The following is a 15,789-nucleotide window of genomic DNA, read 5'->3' on the forward strand; positions in this document are numbered from 1 at the left end:
CACACACACACACACACATGGTTTTAGGTGCAAACCTTTTAATCCACTTAAATACAAGCTCTGCCAAAAATATTTGACCTCACAAGCCAGGGACGTAAGTCAAGGGTAACTACGTTGGGAACAAGCTAGGTGAAGTAAATCTCCCTGTTTTAACAAAACCTTTTTTTTTATGTCTCTCTAGTGTGTAGTTTTTGCAATGACGTCTGGTCAGATGTGGAATCATATCAGAGGTCCTCCCTACGCCCACAAAAACCCCCAGAATGGACAAGTGGTATGAGTTACATTATTTTTTTCCCATCTCTATATACCTGTACATGAGTCCATCACCATTTTTGTCTCATTTGTTCTTCTTACCCTTCCACTTTTGTTTTTTCATCCACACAATCTCTTTACCCCCACTTTCTTCACCTGTCTTTCGTTGTTTGTTTGTTTCTTCTTGTTTCTTGGTTGCTGTTCTCGGTTTTTCTTTTCTGCTTTCTATCGTTATTTTTTCTTCACAATAGGTATAAGCCAAAACATAATATTTTAAGGATAGGATAAAGCTGTTTAACAGCTGTTTACTCCGATGAGTAAGATCCGCTAGTCTGAACCATTACCAGGTACAGGCTAACAGGTCAGTACTCAGGGTGTGTGTGCGTGTGTGTGTTACAAAGTGGTAATATCAACATTGTTTTATTTACCTCACTTCTTCTGTTTTTTCTTCTGTGTCTTTGGACGGTTACCACTTATTACCAATATGTGTGCGAACACAGACACCTTTCAGCATTTTCAGATATGGTTTTTCTGGTCATCATTTAAGTTTGTTCATTCAAGTGTGAAATTAAAATAAAAATATGACAAAAACTGAGAAAATGAGGGAGCAGTGAAGGGGATGGAGTAAATAGTGTGAAGGAAATTTACTTTAAAATCGTGATCATGAGGTTACAATATTGTGCTGTCATGTCTGTATTTGTACACATGTACACAAACTCTTTCATGTGAAGGATACATGGGGTCAGGGACCTCGTGTATACAAAGTGGTGCTGATGTTATTGTAAGAAAAGTCAATTCAGCTCATGCAAAGACTGAAAATGATTGGTATTTCCTGTAGCAAACACTCCTAGAGAATACATGCAGAACAACAGAGGAGAGGGCACAAACTGCACAAAATAAAGTTTTTTCATAAAGTCAAAAGAAAAAGAAAATAAAAAACATCACAACCTCCCCCTTGTCCCTTTCCATCTCCTATTCCAAATGGTATGGACCCCCTCTCTTGTTCTGCACCCTTTTTGTCAGGCTATGTTACTTTTATGCCATTTTCAGTGTGTTCAACAACAAATAGGTGTAACCCACATCCTATGCAGTGCTCAACTGTAGCTCTCAGCTTCCACTTGCTCTATTTCTCACCCTGTTATTTCAATACTCTATCTCTCCACCCCTCTTACTTTGCCACCTACTTGCATCTGAACTACTCTTACTCTCCCAGGACAAACACTGACAGGCAGAGATGATGCTATTGTATGAGATAAAAATTCTGACCTTTTAAATCATAATTCAGTATGGCATTGCACTCATAACCAGAAGCTGTATTTTTTTAGTTTCTGAACATTATAAAGTTTATACAGTTATTTATACAGCCCAAAAGTTAGTTTCACGTTAGTTTCCACTCTGTTCCCAGTGATTATTGTTAGTAATCAATCTTCAATCAGTTTAGATTAGCTTGAAACTTGTGCCCTGCTTTTTACTTTCACTTGATTTCATTTTTCCCCTTTATTCTTTCCTGTCTAAACTTTCTTTCCTTTAAGTATTCCTTCCTTAACGACCCAATTTCCTCCATCCTTTAACTTCCTTTTCCCTTCCTGCTGCTTTCTTTCTTTCTCTGTCACCTCTCCCTCTCTTTTTTACATCCCTGTCTATCCTCATACCATGTCTATGTAAGAAAAAAGTGCAGTCAGCTAGTTTAAGGCATTCCTACCTGAATGCTGCTACTTGGCTAATAAATACTTTAATATAGTTAAGCTTTGAACAGCTTTTTAGATCAAGACAGAAATGAATTCCTTAACTATAGGAAGCAATAGCCATAGACATCTGATTCAAATGCAAGGTGAGCACATCATGAAAGATTTAATACTGAGCTTGCAGAAAATAAATTATACCAGTTAGAGGCAGAAAGCTGAACAGTTGGCAAGAGGCCCATTTTACGCCCCGTCTAAGTTGGGGAAACTACTAGTTTACCCATAAAATTAAGGTTTCACGGTTTGGGATTTTAACAAACTTCAAAGGCAGTTTCTAAAACAAGTGAAAATAATGAAGTGAATTTCTCACAGTTATTAAAGTTATATTGCTTTCATCTGTTTAAAAAAGAAAAAGAAAACACTTGGCTGGTGTTCTGAACGAAAGGGGATTTGTTATCTTGGTGACGAGCTTTGTCCACCCTGGAAATACTCGCCAGAAATCCCATGACTGATGGTATTTATGATGCATTGCTAAAATTACGAAAGCCGCAAACTTCACGACCGATCAGGTGTTTACATATCATAGAACCACACCACTCTTTAAAGTCGTGCTAGCATTCATGTGTATGATATTGTTTATGATTTGTTTATTGTGTTGCAAGGCAGTGTAGGCAGTATTGAAAATGTAGGACAAAAGTGAAGTGCCTGACTTTACATTCACTGTCTGATTCATAATACATCATAAAATAATACATCACATGAAGATTCCCTTTTGCAGCAAAAGATACACTTTTAATTGGGTTACTTTTGCGGTACTGTAGTATAGGCTTTTTAAAATGAATGTATTATTACGATGCATCACAGTAGCCCCAGCTTGCCAGATAGCCGCTTCATTTTAATTCAATCAAACCAAGGGAGATGCATTGTTACTTATTTCAACTGTGCACTAATTATGACATGAAATCCATATTCTTTTTCGGTGAATGATTATGTGACATTCTCTCCCATATGTTGATATGAGATAATGCCAGCTTTATAATGAAAGATATTATGAGTTAGGTTCACTGTGTCCACTTAATTAGGCACACCTGCACAGTCTAAGGCAATCAAATTCAAATGTTTCCCATAAAGTCCTGTAATGTTCAGTTTTGTTGAACAGTTTTGTTAACTGTTCAGTTTTGTCATAGAGGTGATAATATCTTTTAGTAGTTTTTAGTGATCTGCTTGTGCTATACCGTATTAAATTCAAAGGAGTTTCTAATACTCTGACCTCCTCCTATATGTGAATAGCGAAGAACAAAACTTTATTTCCATTTTCTCTGGTTGTATTGAATAGCGTGAGATTGCACAGGTGTACATAATAAAGGGGCCACTGAGTGTGTGGGATCCTATTGTGTGGAATTATGTGAATCTATTGAGGGCTGTGTCTAACTTCCTGTTAAGGGCTCTTCAGGCCTAGCCTCCTATAGGCTTTATAGCCTAACCTTAATCATTCTTGCTCCTCTTTCCATTTCCTCTACAGCAGTAGCCTCATTGACCTACATGCTTTAACCCAGCCACATTTTCTTGATCTTCCACACCAGATTGCTATTTTGTAGCCACTCAACCAAAGTAGCAGCAGGGATAGCTACATTAGATCCTGTGTAAATGGCTCTCATCTCTTCCTTATTTCCTTCCTCCCTTCATACCTTTTCCCAATGCATCCACATCTCCTCTGCTCTCTTTAAATCTCTCCTCTGCCCTTCTTTGAACAGGGAATAGCTTGAACTGGGCAGACAATACTGAGAAGATACCTGTCTTATCTTTAATGTTCTACTCTGTTCCTCTCTCCATGTTACTTCCTCACACCTCCCTCTCTAATCTCCCACTCTCCCCTCTCTCCCCAGACAGAGTAATTCCTTTAAAATGATGAGCGAGCGAGACCAGGTAGACTATATTGAAAGGATTTGTCAACTGACAAATGGCATGACCAAGCAGACGAAATTGTAGTGAGCGTCTCACTGTGCAACCAAGAAAATACTACTAGTTCATTTTTGCGCACACACACACACGCACATACAGACAAAGAAAGTGATGGGGGTGGGGGATAAACGTTTAAACGTTTATCAAGTGTTTTGAGTGTTGTTTTGAATATGTTCTAACAAACTTTAAGCTGTCTCTGAGCGATGTAAGGGAAAACACAGGGTACCTTTTATGAAGCATCTCAGTTATTGTTTCTTAGTTTTTACTTAGACCAACCCCCTCTTTACTTCCACACTATTGGCTGATGACATTTCCATATTTCCAGCTGATTTCACATGTTTGGGTGATGGATTTTGCCCGCTGTTGGTAGAAAGCCTCTCTATAGTACTGCTAACCTCTCATATTTTAAAGAAACACTGCTGTCAGTTTTATTGGCTTTTTGCAAATAGTTGACTTTTAGCTTGCACAGGACATCAGTGTGTGTGGTATGTGTTAGTGAATGTGAGTGCTGCTTCGTTTTTCCATACCTGTACATCTGTGTGTGTGTGTGTGTGTGTGTGCTTTTGATTGAGCGAGGAAATGCTTGTGTGTTTATCTGTGTGTTTTGAGCCGATATGGAGAAAATTGAACAGTGTAGTGAAGCGGTGAAATAAATGGTCCTTTAGGCTGAATATTTGTTCAGAACAGTAGACTCTGACCATTCCTCTCTGTCACCTCACTCAGACACTCACATACACAAAGCGATTGGAACTATTGTTTTTAAAACTGTAAACTGTAATTGCAAATCATATATTAAACACATAGATTCTGGAGGAAAAGAGAAAGAAAGAGAAGAGATAGGAAGAAGAAAGGAAGAAGAGATAGGTGAGTTCCTCTGTAACACCTAGCAGGGCTAGTTGGTAAACTGCTGTAGCTGGACAGCTAATGGCTAACACTCAAGCCAGGCTATACTAGACATATGCCCTCCAAACGTCGGTCTGTATTCTCTGTACTGGACCACCAAGTTTAATAAAATTTTAATAAAAATCAAAGGGTTCAAATTTTCAGGTCACCTTGAGGTGAAATATTTGCATGGATGTAGGTAAACAACAAAGAAATAAAAAGGTGCTTTACATACAACATATTAAAAAGTATTAAGATAAAGGTAAGATAAACAAAATATCCATCAATATCAAAAGAAAATGTAAAAAGGCACATATTAGGAGGATGAAAATGATGCAGTGCAGATACAGTGATGTTCAATTTTTGAATAAATAGCCCCAAATTTATTTAAAAAAGAGGCAACAACACAAGTCTTTAGGTCTGGTTTAAATAAAATGAGAGCCCAGTTTTCTTGGAATTTGCTGCACAAATGAGTTCCATAAAACTGAATGCTACTTCTTTGTATCTGACCAGATGTGAGAGGTCTTGATGGTTTGCAGTGTAGCATCAGATCAGTAATGTATTTTGGCCTAAACCATTCAGTGCTATGTAAAACAGCAGTAAAATCAGTTCAACTTTGACAGACAGGAAAACAGTGAAGAGAACTGCACTGATGTAATCCTTTTTCACAGTCAATTTTGTTTTGTTTTTGATTTTTGTTTTTTCTCAGAAAGACCTGTTAAGACAACTTATCAGTAGTTAAGCCTGGTATGGATATCAAATTCTTTTAATTCTTAATATTATGAAAGTGATAACCAACATTTTGTCTTAATGTGTATGTTAAAATTTAGCTCTGAGTCTATGAATACAGATTTTTAGTTGGATTTGTTTGGGTTTTTTTTGTTTTTCTTTCACATTATTCTTTTCCTAATAGAATTTAATAGATTTTGCTGCCAAAATTGAGAGTTTTATATGCTGGACAGCCTGTGGAGTGAACCTGCAATTCGTTAAGTCTTTTTTTGAACTTTTTTTTTTTAACATCTCGTCATCCCTCCATATGTTCCTGAAAAGGAAAACATAAATAAACTTATTCTACTGAGTAAAGGAAAAGTCGCCTGACTTTACTGATTGAGGTGTTTTTTTTTTTTCAAAAAAAGAAAAAAAAACAACAACTTTTAAATGGCTTAAATTTGCTCTTGGGTTATTAAACTGAAGTCTCCACTGAGTGTGTAAACATTGCATTACAGAAACAGTGAGAAGATAATGAGATTTTAAAGCATCACCTGCATCCCTAAAACAGACTACCATATTTGTTAATGAATGAATGGTTCAGTGAACCTGCCCATAGTCCCTCACCTGTTCTGGATAAATCACCTACCATATGCTCTTTTATAGTTAGACATTAAATCATGGATGAGTTGGTGTACATTTCTCTGTAAATTAAGAAATATTTAAATTCTGATCATATAGCAGTGAATCAAAACTAATTTACTGCTTAATTTACTGCCCCTCTGTACAATTATATACTAGTTATTTTTTTCAACATTTTGACTCATGACTCAGCTCTGCACTGCGTCAGTACTAGTTATGTCTTGTTTACAGGTCTGATTCAAGTTAGCTGTATAATCCTGCAAACCGTCATCCTTTCCCTTGGTTCTCTCTTTCACGCTATTGCTCTCTTTTTATGTTGTTGGTATTTAGCTGACACCCTTGCCCAAGTTACCTTACAAGGTTCACTTCCTTGATCACCTGTCACTGTACCCATTTGCAGCAACACACACAGTCAAACCTATCCTTTGACTATATAAATGTAGCACACATTTCCACTCCATCTCTCTTCCTTTCTGTTACTTACTCTTTCTCCTCTCTGTTCTTTCTGCTTTGCTGACTTTTCATTTATCCCTCTTCCTGACTGAGTGGCTCCTGACCTTTACCAAACAAAACACACACATTCACCCACACTGTACACAAGTACAGGATACAGGGTGAAAAAGGATGAATATAGCTATTTGTAAAGGTTATCTGGCCCACAGCTATTAACAGTTTGGTTTTAAAGCAAAAATAGTCAAGAAAAGGAGGGACAAAGTATGCTCATTTCTCATACACTTTGTGTGATAAGTGTTGATGTAACTTCCCACTGATTTCAACTACACTATATAGACAAAAGTATTGTGACACTTGATTATTATACCAACAGGGAAGTTAGTGACATCACATTCTAAACACACAAACAGCTTTAAAGCTGTAACAACTTTTAATCTTGTGGGAAGGCTTTCCACAAGATTATGTGTTTCTGTGGCAGTTTTTGACCATTCATGCGGTAGAGCATTTGTGCACCGATGTTGGGCAAAAAAGCCCCGGCTCGCAATATACAATCCAGTTCATCCCAAAGATGTTGGATGGGGTTGAGGTCAGGGCTCTGTGTGGGCCAGTCAAGTTCTTCAACACCAAACTCATCCAGCCATGTCTATATGGACTTTGCTGTGTGCTCTGGAGGCAGTCATGCTGGAATAAAAAAGGGGCCTTCTCCAAACTGTTGCCATGAATGTCTTGGTATGCTGCAGTATTAAGATTTCCCTTCACTGGAAGTAAGGGGCCCAACCCCTGAAAAACAGCCCTACAAAGAGGTTTGTCTGGATACGTTTGTCTACATGGTGTGTTACATTTTTATTGGTACTTAGGTTCCCATAATGTATATTTTCTTTGACATGTAGCACACTAAGATGTAACACTTTGAAAATGTCACTGACAGCCTCTTGTCAAAGCCAGTTCTCAATTTCATTTCAACACAGTAATAAACAGAGGTAACTATGGCTTTCCTCTATGTGCGTATGTGTTTGGGTTTGTGTCTATGCATTAGTGCAGACACCTAATTTGCTTCAGAGTCTGACAAATGGGCTGTTTCATGCAGTTCTTATATAAACAATGTCAGTGTATTCAAATGAGTGCTTGAGCACAAACACTCACAGTGCTGTTCACATCTTAGCTCTTGTATCAGTAATGTAAAGCTGCATATTCGTGAGATCTTGATCCTCAAAGCATGCTAATGAAAAAAATTCTACAGTGAATCGTCCTTGGTGTGTGTGGGGGGGGTGTTTGTTAAGGGTGTAAACATATTTGATATTTAATCCATCAGATTAATTGGAGCAGTAGCAGATCACAGTTGTATCGTACAGTTCCGCTCTGTGAAACTGCCTACATTTATGAAGGGGGGAAAAAATCATGTGCCAGCAAGCTGTAATATAAATCACATTACATTACAATTATAAATTTTATCTTTTTTCCCCCAATAAAAGCCATAAACAATGACTTGATCTTACTAACAAGTATTACCTTGTATGTCAACATTCTAATTTCTTCTTTTTTGTCTGTGTATGTGGCCTCCTCTGTTGTCCATCACAGACCCTAATAGTATCTCCGGGTGACACATTCACGTTTCATTTTAAGGCGATGGCATATATATTATCACACTGCCATGAATGTTCACTAGTGAACTAGATACTTTTAGATGCACAGCTGAATGTAGTCCCCAACATGAACAATATGTACTTGTATTAAACAACATTTTACTAAAAACTACAATCCCCAGCTGTTTTGGGAAATTGCTTAGTCTGTTTTTAAATATATATTGAAATAAAGTACGAAGTATGTACGAAGCCTGTGCCCTTGCCTCCACCACTTACACATAGCGGTAAGATGAATGCTTTTAAAAAGCTGTTTTAGCCAAACACAGCTGTCATGTTAATGTTAATTTGCTGCACTGAACGTCTCTTTCTTCACAATTAAATCTTTTGTTGAAGATCTCTTACGATTTCAGCACGTATGTAGTGGTAGCCATCATCAACCACGTGTGTGGCCCAACAGACTTAATTGTCTCAGTGCATTTCAAAAATGTAGAACAGGTTCTTTTTGTATGATGTCTGGCTGCATTCGGCATTAAACCACATTTGTCAGACTGCACATGTTTACTCACAAGTATATAAATTAGTCTGTGTAGATAACCCCTGTGTGTGTGTTTAAGTGACAGAGATTGTGGTAGTCGAGTTAGCTCCCATTTATCCCCATGTTAGCTCAACAAGCCGTGACTGCATTTACCTCCAGACCACCTTGATGTCTTAAGTCTTTTTAATGAACAACACACACACTTTCCTTCACATAGACAAATTCTCCCCAAACAGCCTCATTCACAGACATGCATTTACTTACTAATTTCCATCATCCACATGCAAAGGAACATACACCACACGCACACACACTCAGCTCTCCACACTAATGAATGGAACTCCTGCATCCTAATCCATCAGATTAATTGGAAGTGCCTGGCCAGGGATTGAGGAATTTTTCATCCCCCAAATGCTGCCCTTGCTCATAGCCTCTATCTGCAGTTTCTGTTCAGACCTGGTTTAAAAAAATTGTAGGAAGTAGTGTTTGTTAAGTTTAGTAATGAAAGAAACAGCTTACCGTTGGATACTAATGCAGTTTCTCTCATGAATTTCTTTTTTTCCAATCTTTTGCAGACTTGTTAGATGATGTGTTTTGTAATTATTGTTTCCTCTCCCCAATGTTCTTTAACCAGCCACTCATCCACGAGTAGTGTACTTGATTTAAAAATCATTTCTTGAGTGACTGTTCAACATTCCCCTGGGGGTGGGGGTGGGGGGCGGCACTGCGCTTGTCTCATTCAATTAAGGTTTGCTCATGGGCTAGTTAGTTGGCCTGTTGTAATGTGGAACAGCTGTGCCATTTTCTCAGCGTGCCTTTTTCCAGTACAGTTATTGAACACTTTATAAAAATGTCCTTGGTCTTTGAATCTGGAATAAAACCAGGGATAATTTCACTGAATACCAATATGAGTCAGGATGCTTCAGACCTTTAAATACCTCATCTCATGTTGAGCCCAGTTCCAGTGATTCTAGTTATATCTTGTTATATATGTTTGTGTTTTTAGAGGAGAGCTGGTTCAACTCTGTGATTTTTGTGTCACATTGCATCAAGGCAGCACTTGTGTTTATTATGTCCTTATGACTGGATGCTGATTCTGTTGCTGTTTTGACTGTTTTGTTATACAGAAAAGTGTTTCTAAGATTTTGTCCACCCCTCAGAGATTTTGTATTTGAGTGCATCGAATGTTTCTCTGTGTGCCTGTATTAACTGGCAACTTAATGAAAGGAAATGGCAGGAAAGACTCAGTTGAAATGATTATCGGACGAGAGCATAAAAAGTGACCTGCATAACATCTGTCAAGTTCCATTTTGAAAATTTTCAACAGGCAATGCAGTCTTAATGCGAACTACATCTCATTATACACAGTACCATCATGCTTCACAGTAGTGAAAGTTAATCAGCACCCAACTCACTCCCCTGAGTTTTATACAGATGCTTGGGAAAAAGCCAAATGTCAGTCAGATTGCTGTGTCAGCAAGTTATGATGTAATTTTTTTGTGTTTTTCTAAATTGCTTTACTCTCAATATAACAAGTGTTATAACCATTCTGCTAGCAGCTTTATGTTTAAATAACCTGGAATTTAACTGATGTATGTAATTTAATATAATAGACATTCCTCATGACACTGCTGAGTTACACTTGTAGTTTCTTATGTAAAGACTATGAATGTAAACTGCAATCGTACACAAACTTCCAAATACTTTTTCATGGTGGTAATAATCAGCCAATGTTGAGCAACAGGTTTGTGGTGAAGACAAAAGGATCTGTTTCCGCCTTGAGCCTTTGTCGCCTTTACGTCTGCTGCGAAGTGCAAAAATTCTTCATTTCTCTCCAGTGAAGCAAGAAAAAGCTGTCCACCCTTTACTCCTCCTCCATTGTCATCTCCTATTCATCTTTCCATCCTTATTCCTGTCTGATAGGGAAGTCAATGAACACTGGGGCAGTCAAGTGGAAAAACAGACCTTAGAAGTGCCGTAAACCTAGACTCTAATAATCTGCAGGGATTCAACACACTGAAATACTTCCTTCCCCATGCTCGCCTTCTAATTGTTTCGTTTCCACAAGACTTCCGCTTTGTCTCCCTTTGTCTGTGCTCTCCCATCGCTTACAGACAGATGCCAGTTGAATAAGGCCTCTGACATCTTATCATGCTTGCAGTTTGACTCTTAAGCATTGTCCTTTGTGAAAGACTTTCTTCAGTGGTTGAGACATGGGATACTAATTGTGTGATGTGTCATATTTGTTGGCTACTTAAAAAGAAGACATATATTGTTAGAGTATCACTGGTGGATGTGAATACTTTGCATGTACTGTTCTATACATACTGTATATAGCTGGAAATTTGGTAATCGTTTATTACCCTAAGCATGAATAATTAAAAATTACCTTGACAAAGGCAACAGCAAGTTTTTAGTGTTAATGAATATATAAATCACGAGTATCTAGCATTGATGTACTTGTATCGAGGTTGCTAAGCATCAAGTTTATTTTGGATCCTCGTCCACAGTCGTTGTGTGTACAGTTTGTGCTGTACTGTAGCTGTACCATCACCGTGCAAAAAAACAAACAAAAAAAACATCAAGAGGTTTAGAACCTAAAGGTCAGTGTATCAAAGGATGCATTTATTATGCACTATGTTGCCAAAAGTATTCGCTCATCTGCCTTTACACGCTTATAATAGGAGATATTACAGTGTTCAGGGCAACACTGTATTAACAACATTATAATAATATAATATTATACGTTTTCTGTCAAGGAAGACATAGTATCTATATATGACTCATATGATAGATCTGAACTGCTATTAAATTTCATTTGTAACTAAGAAAAAATACATTCTCTTCACTCCTATATCCCACTTAAAGGAATAGTTCATCCAAAAATGATAATCTACTCATCCCCATTTTGATGAAGTCAGATGACATTTCTTAGTCCAAAAAACATTTATGGAGCTTCACACACAGCAGAACAGTGTAGCAGCATTCTCTTAAACAACTAACAAACAACAGCAACAACAACTATTCTATCTCGCTCTATATAGATAGATACACATCACATGTTAAATCTGACAAAAGGCATAATACTATAATACTTATGACCTCTTCATCATTTATGATATTTATGATTTTTTGCCAATATTTCTCTTCTTTATTCACCGTTTCCAGTTTTACTGTGCAGTCCTTTTCCTCACCATTCATAAATTAACCCTCCATTTCTTTACTGTATTGTTCTTCATTTTGTCAATATGGAAATTTCAATGTTATCAAGTGTGACCGTTTGTCAGTTGGAATGAATTAAACTATTTTGTCTGTCTGCCTCTCTCCCTCTCTCTCTCTCTCCTCCACAGAGTTATATTCATGGCAGCAGTCAGGCTCAGTTTGTGGCTGAGTCTCACATCATCCTTCTTCTGAGTATCCTTCCACCAGTGTGTTAGTGGTGAATGATGGTTTCATAGTGAGGTGATGTTACCTTTGTGTTCATCTTAAGACTGTTTAGTCGGCTGTACTGAATTTTCAGTGCACTCATGCCTCTGTCTGTTTAAAAGGTGGTCACAATAACAATCAAATTTGTGGTTAACACAGTAACCAAAATTATACTAGCAAAACAGAGATAAGTTTGACTGAAGTTCTGCTTTTGGCAGAACAGCACTTAACTTAATTCTAATTCATACTTATGTATGCTCATAATTTATGTCTTACATAAAGTTACCTAAACATAAATTATTTGGAAATTTAAATTATGACAGGTAGACACATAGATTAGTTTAATTTTGTATTTGGAACCATCATGCAAAAGTGTGATGTATGTCCCCACATGTCTGGTGGAGGCTGCGCAGCCATAATAGTAGTTTGTGAAACGTCCTCTTGGCAAAACAAATAAATCGGTCAACCTCTAATATAGAGCAATTAAACTCTCCGCAAACTGTCCAGAAGCTGACTTTGTCGACAAATCCTGTATTTCTCCACAAAAGCTGCCTTTTATATGTCTCAAACAGCATCCAATTTTGCTGTCACGAAAGCTTGTCTGTGTGTGTTCTCCATAGGGAGGCTGTCTGCTGGTCTTAACAAACAGACTATACAAAGACATGGGATTGTCCTCCCTTAACTTCACCTCCTTGCCTGATTCGTTCCAAATTCAACCCCTGATGATAGGACGTGTCTGTATGTGCTTACGTTTGCACTTGTTTAGAAAGTTAGATGTGCCTGTTTGTGTTTGTCTGCTTCTTTCTGTGCTTATGCTCCCATGTATACTTGCACTGGTGCTTTTATATGTGTGTGGGTAATGATACCATTCACTTCTTGCTGCTGTCTTTGTCCCCATGGGAAATAACAGGTCCAAGGTCGCACCTGCTGCACAGCAATATTTGTTTGTCCATGCTCACACTGTTTATTTTTTTATTTTCTGTCCATCTGATTGCATCTGAATGAAACACACACACATTAGCACCTGCAAAAGCTAACACACCTACCCTTGTCGTCTGTGCAGGTGGTGTAAACACATTTTATGACTGTCATAGATGTATTTTCCCCACGGATGTAATGTTCTTTAATTCTTTGCACACACATACCGATACCATGTGCAGCTGCATAACCATACGAGCTTAGGATGAAATAGTTGATATATTCCAATTTGACTTAAATGTCTACAAGTAAAGCAATGAAAAGATATGTTTTTATTGTAATGATATGCATTTTGTGGATGATCTGTCTCGGCTAACCTGCCCACCAACTTTGTGGTGTTCCTCTACTGTGGACAGGTGTCTGAAGTAGGATCCCTGCATGCCATCAGAAAAGTCTGCTCTTATTGCCACAGTTCAGTGCGGATGCAACCTCTTATTCAATGCATTGATGGTTCTCCATTTGTTATAATGACTTTATTATCACACTGTGGCAAATCTTCCCTTTTTCCCCAACCACCCAAACTCGTTCAGTTCTTTCGCTGTATGTGGAGATATCTCTTGTGTTTGTGTCCCACCAGCTTATCATGACTGTTCCCATATCATCAAGAGGATGGCTTAGTTCCTGCTCTGTATCTTCCCATGTGGCAGCTTTTGTTTGTGCACCCTGTCTGGTTTTCTACAGTTGTGTGGATATGTCTGCAGAAAATGCGGGAGAAAGAAAAGAATCTGAAATGATAAGCCACATGTGGCAAGGTGTTGCAATGATTTAGAAAACACTCACTGCGGTGTGTGTCGGTTACACACACTTGTGTTTGAACACTTCTAAAGCCACATGAATGTGTTCATTATGTGTGTTGATATGTCAGAGTGAATTCATTCTTTTTCTGACAGATTGTGTGACACTATCAGATGGTAATGATAACTAATGGATAATACAAAATGTTTTAGTTAAATGATAATGAATTGTCATATTCCCAAATGTTTGACACATTTAAAAAAGTAAGATATCCTAGTGGATAATAGATCTCATCTACTCAGTCACAGTGCCTGTTGCTCATGAGATTTTGGCTGCCTGGCAGTACGTTTTTTTCATCTTTGCCGCAATTCAGAATCAGCTCAGGATTAAGTTGTTTTATGTTGTTTTGTTTTGTTCCATGACTGTGTGCTATTGTAATGCATGACAGTCTTGAGAGTATAATTTGCAGAACCCAGGGCCATGACTGTGGCATGTGTGCCTTTGTTAGTCTGTTATGTTTGCAAAATGGCTTGACATCACTCTTCTGTGTGGCCTTTGAAACCCATTGAATTGGGAATCCATGATGTCGCAGTACCCATCGCAGTACAGACAATGTTATACTGCGATGGGTTTATCTCAGAAAAAAAAAGATTATTTGTTTATTTTTATATTATTAGTTATGTTATAATGTTATTAGTAGTATATTATATTAGTTTTGTTGCCATATGATCACTTGCCATCTCTCAAACATAACATGACACACGCTGCGTGTGACTCTTTGAAACCTTTCTCCCTTTTTCCAGCTCTTAGGAAAGACATGACTGAATTGCCACACTCATCTTAAAGCAGTAAAGGGGTCAATTTCCTGCTTTAATTTGAATTTTCTGGGCTGTTGGAGAACATGTGACTTCCTGCTAATCTGCTTGAGTGGTTATGTGTGTGTATATGCCCGTATCACTAAGTGCAAATGTATGTCCAGCTGTTCTTCCTGGGGCAGTGTGTACTTCCAGCTTCTCCATCTCCTGTATTGTGAGTGTGTTGTTTCCTTGACAACCTTGTCCCAGATGCTGCAATCACCATGGGGATGGTGCTGCTAAATGAAGCTGCCACCTCCAAGGGAGATGTTGGCAAGAGGAGAAGTAAGTAGACAAAATTGTTTTCATTTTTTTATCAATCTCTTTTTGGTCCTTTTTCAAGCTTCATTTCCCTGATTTTGGACCATTCCTATTAGTTCAGTATTGGCTTCACTGGTGCTAGTGAGGCTGAAGTTCTGTAGAACAAACAGCTGTAGAAATATAACTAAGATAAACACAAATCAATCACACATTCACACAGATAATGTTCAGCTATGAATATGCTAACTAATTAAAACTTCCTATAATCAAAGGCAAGCAGGCAAATTCAGGTATTAATTATGAATTCTCTCTACTTAGATCTCTGACTGTGACATTAACAGCAGGGAAGTCCTTTTTCCACTCAGGATCTTATCTGTCACACTTAACCCAAGTGCGGAGAAGATTCTCCTTTAAGATTGGGCTTCATAAGCAGTTATTTCTTTGCAAGGCCTCTTACTGCAGTTCTCTATTACTGGAAAATAACATTTCATTACTTTGTTTCCCAACCTCTTCAGGTTCCACTGAATGGGACAAATGCCTTCTGCGCTTCCTTTAGTGCTTTGTGCTCACTAGCCTACGGTTTGTCAGAATACATGTCCTATTTCTTGAGCACACTGTAATTTACACCATGACTTTGGAACAGTAGGCGCACTGGAAGGCGATTTAATAGCAAGTGGTACTGTATTACAAGATGCTATTTCTTTGTGGGTACGCAAACTTGTTCAGAAATAAATTTACACTGGTTCCCTTTAACTTTATTTAGTAGTGGTTATTCAGTAATTAAACTGCAGATTAAAGAGAGGTGTTCCATTGCAAATATCGCTATCAAAATCTTT

General features: G+C 37.9%; 1 protein-coding gene across 2 annotated transcripts in view; it reads left to right on the forward strand.

Annotated features, from left to right (window-relative positions):
- The window catches only part of tusc3 (tumor suppressor candidate 3), a 65,505-nt gene that overhangs the window by 39,371 nt on the left and 10,345 nt on the right, over window positions 1-15,789 (forward strand). Inside the window, exons 6-9 of one of the 2 annotated variants that reach the window (XM_046408750.1) lie at window positions 182-271; window positions 12,050-12,113; window positions 14,903-14,977; window positions 15,469-15,647. In XM_046408750.1, the coding sequence (XP_046264706.1) occupies window positions 182-271; window positions 12,050-12,113; window positions 14,903-14,977; window positions 15,469-15,509 (270 nt within the window). In that variant the 3' untranslated portion in view covers window positions 15,510-15,647. Of the gene's footprint in view, window positions 1-181; window positions 272-12,049; window positions 12,114-14,902; window positions 14,978-15,468; window positions 15,648-15,789 lie in introns of those variants that run through there. The other variant, XM_046408743.1, reaches the window with a different exon arrangement.

The sequence above is a fragment of the Scatophagus argus genome, chromosome 2 (genome assembly GCF_020382885.2).
Source record: "Scatophagus argus isolate fScaArg1 chromosome 2, fScaArg1.pri, whole genome shotgun sequence".
Lineage (NCBI taxonomy): Eukaryota > Metazoa > Chordata > Actinopteri > Scatophagidae > Scatophagus > Scatophagus argus.